At 45.0% G+C, this 3,075-nt stretch overlaps 1 protein-coding gene across 1 annotated transcript; it reads left to right on the forward strand.

Moving 5' to 3' along the window:
• The first annotated feature begins 2,380 nt into the window (after window positions 1–2,380).
• Window positions 2,381–2,770, forward strand: LOC135816917 (uncharacterized). Its single transcript, XM_065330021.1, has one exon. It carries the CDS (start codon window positions 2,381–2,383, stop codon window positions 2,768–2,770), a length of 390 nt encoding a protein of 129 aa, XP_065186093.1.
• The last annotated feature ends 305 nt before the right edge of the window (window positions 2,771–3,075 follow it).

Below are 3,075 nucleotides of genomic sequence, written 5' to 3' on the forward strand. Positions count from 1 at the left end.
AGCCATGAGTGTTTGTAAGCGAGGTACCACTAATTGCTCGGCTCTTCTTTAGCTTTTGATTCCTTAGGGACACAGATGACTAAAGACGAAACAAATGTACATTGAAGAGGCATTTTCCAATTAGAGGTATGGAAAGAAAAGTTGCAGGTACCACAAACTATGGCAACTTGTTTGATGTTCAGGTGTATAATAATTACATGTATTATGTTTCCAGAATATAGAAAGGAAAAGGACATATGGATACGAGTTAAGAGTAACTCTCCATCACTGTAACTGGATATTATATACAGTCAGAAAGTGCAATATCTAGGCAAAAAACTGACAAGAGTACTGAGACATTCGGAGTTGTGTTGAAGCTAGGTGTCAGGACGTCGAATGTCTCAGTACTCTTGTCAGTTTTGTGCCTAGTTATTGCACTTTCTGACTGTTTATAGTATCCAGTTACAGTGATGGAGAGTTACTCTTAACTCGTATCCATAATGTCCTTTTCCTTTCTACATTTATATATGGCTCAACATCCGAGTTTCCAGAATATAATACTTTTATCTTTTTCCGGTCATTGTTGAAAATTACGGGACTGAAGCCATCAAGTGACTAAACAAAGTTGAACTATTCAACAGTATGATATAAACAACGTACTGGAACTTCTAAAAGTAAGCTAAAGGCTAATGATTAATGGAACACATTTCCTTGAACAATTGACTACAGACTAATGAACCAGCAGGTTTACATTCACATCCTTATTGTGTGTTGTTCATTTTTGAGAAGAATACTTTAGTATTTTGCCTTATCTTTCTTTGCAGGACTCTAAAACAAAACAACATATCCTCTATACCTGCCAGAATATTCAGTAACCTTACACAACTATCATATCTGTAAGTTGAGAAGAAACTAGAGAATGCAGTTTCAAATTTGGACTTCATAGAGAATTTCAAAGTATTAGGAAATTAGAGGCCACATGCCACATACTGCTCTTTTTTCTCCGAAACTCAACACTTGCCAGATATGAAAGAAAGAAAAAATCATCAGTCACACCACCGGGGATCGAACCAAGGACATTGCTATTCGCAAGCAATGCTCTAACCAACTCGACAGCCAACTCCACTGCAGCCACGGCTATGGAGAAGGCAACAGCTCTCAACAAGTTCTTTATCTCCCAAACAGTCCATCGACAAGACCACCTGTATTACACCAGACATCAACACTACCCCTGACATCAGTCATACTCTAAATGCAATCGCAGGAACAGTGGAAGAGGTCGAGAAGCTTCTAAGCAGTCTAGACACTGGCAAGATCCCAGGCTTTGACAACATCCCAACTCGGCTCCTGAAAGAAACTGCAAAGGAAATCTCCCCATCCCTCTCTAATCTCTACAATCTGTCCTTCAGAACCGGAGAAACACCACAGGATTGGAAAGACGCAACTATTACACCTGTAACATGTATGGCTGTCTGCAATCTCATGTTTATATCCATATGATGCGCAGTTTCATTTATATGCCTTATTAGCTACATACGTTCGTTGCAGGTTTCGGGTTCTGCATTTTTGGGTTCAAATCTTGCAATGTACTTTTTTTCTGTTTATCTCTTTTTTTCTTGAGTCTATGAGCATGCGCACTGAGAGAGAGGATGTTGATTTTGAGAGAGACGAAGTTTCCTTTTACTTGTGGGATTTTGTCTTTGCTTCTGGAGTGAATTGTAATTATTTTCTTTGACTTCTGTGGAAATAAATAATCCTTAGTAATCCTGCAAGCAAGCAGGTTACATCTGGTGGCAGCGGTAAAGTAGTTTTGTCAGGCTCTTTCGAATTTGGAAGTGGCTGAAAAATAAATAAAATTTCGAAAATCAGTCACAGAGCAGTATAGCATAATGGCTCATCGTGGTGCTCGTGGTGCTCAGGCACAAGCAGCTGCAGCAGTAGTACCTCCACCCACCTCCACCACCACCAATGCCAGCTGCAGCAGGTGGTGTGGGAAACCGGGCAGCTGGTGTCCCTGTTCGTGCTTGGGCTACTCCCCAGAAATTTTCTGGTAATCGTGACAGCGATTGGAGGACATGGCTACTCCAGTTTCAGACAGTGGCCCGTGTAAATGGCTGGACACGGCGACAGCAGGGGGACTACATTGGCCTGTAGCTGACAGACGATGCATGGTCTAAACCAAGCTGTACGGCATGGTCTTTTGGACCCGCTCCTGCAGTTACTGGAACAGCGGTTTGGAGCTGCCCAGAACGTGGAGATACATCGTGCTGAGCTGAGGTCTCGACGACAGAAATCTGGAGAACCAATTTCTGTGTAATGCGAGGCAATTCGCCGCATTGCCCGTCTGGGGTACTCGACACTTCCCCCGGATGTCCAGGACATCCTTGCCAAGGACCAATTCATGACTGGCCTGGATAGCCGTGAACTGCGAGTAGCAGTGCGCAAACAAAACCCGGCAACATTGGATGCAGCGCTCCAGTGCGCCTTCCAGATGCAGGCCATTCAGAGCACCGAATCAGCTTCCAATGCACCGCAAGTAGTAGCAGAAGTATGTGCTGTGCAGACACCCCAGTTCTCAGCTAACATCGACCGGCTGTGCAAGCGACTGGACCAGCTGGAGGCGAGGCTGGACAACACCCAGACAGCCACACCAGCATTTCAGGCTCCGCAAGGTGGACGCCGCCGCTGTTATGTCTGTGAGAGTGTTCTGCACTTGGCAAGAGATTGCCCGCATAATGACCGCCGTCCACAGTCTGGGAACCGCTTCAACCAGTCGGGAAACCGCCAATAGCTGTAGATGTGGGTCAATCCACAGCTGTACTACAAGACCCATTTGATCAGTCTGCATCACCGGAGTTCCGTCCCCACGGGTCAGCAGACCATACAGTGCACATTCCTGAGAGCTGCCTCACGGCAGAGGTAGAGGGCTCCAGTTATGTGAATGGGTCTGTGTGGTTGCAGCCTAAACGTATGTTGGTGGACACCGGAAGTGCAGTGACCATCATCAATCATAACTTTTACCAATCTATCGAATCGAATAATTATCCGTTACAGCCAACAACATGCACCCTCCGGTCTGTAGATGGATCTTTGCTG

The sequence above is a fragment of the Sycon ciliatum genome, chromosome 5, assembly GCF_964019385.1.
Source record: "Sycon ciliatum chromosome 5, ocSycCili1.1, whole genome shotgun sequence".
In the NCBI taxonomy this organism is placed as follows: Eukaryota; Metazoa; Porifera; class Calcarea; order Leucosolenida; family Sycettidae; genus Sycon; species Sycon ciliatum.

Coding starts and splice junctions, on each gene's coding strand:
- LOC135816917 (XM_065330021.1), top strand. CDS start 2,381: ATGACTGGCCTGGATAGCCGTGAACTGCGAGTAGCAGTGCGCAAACAA.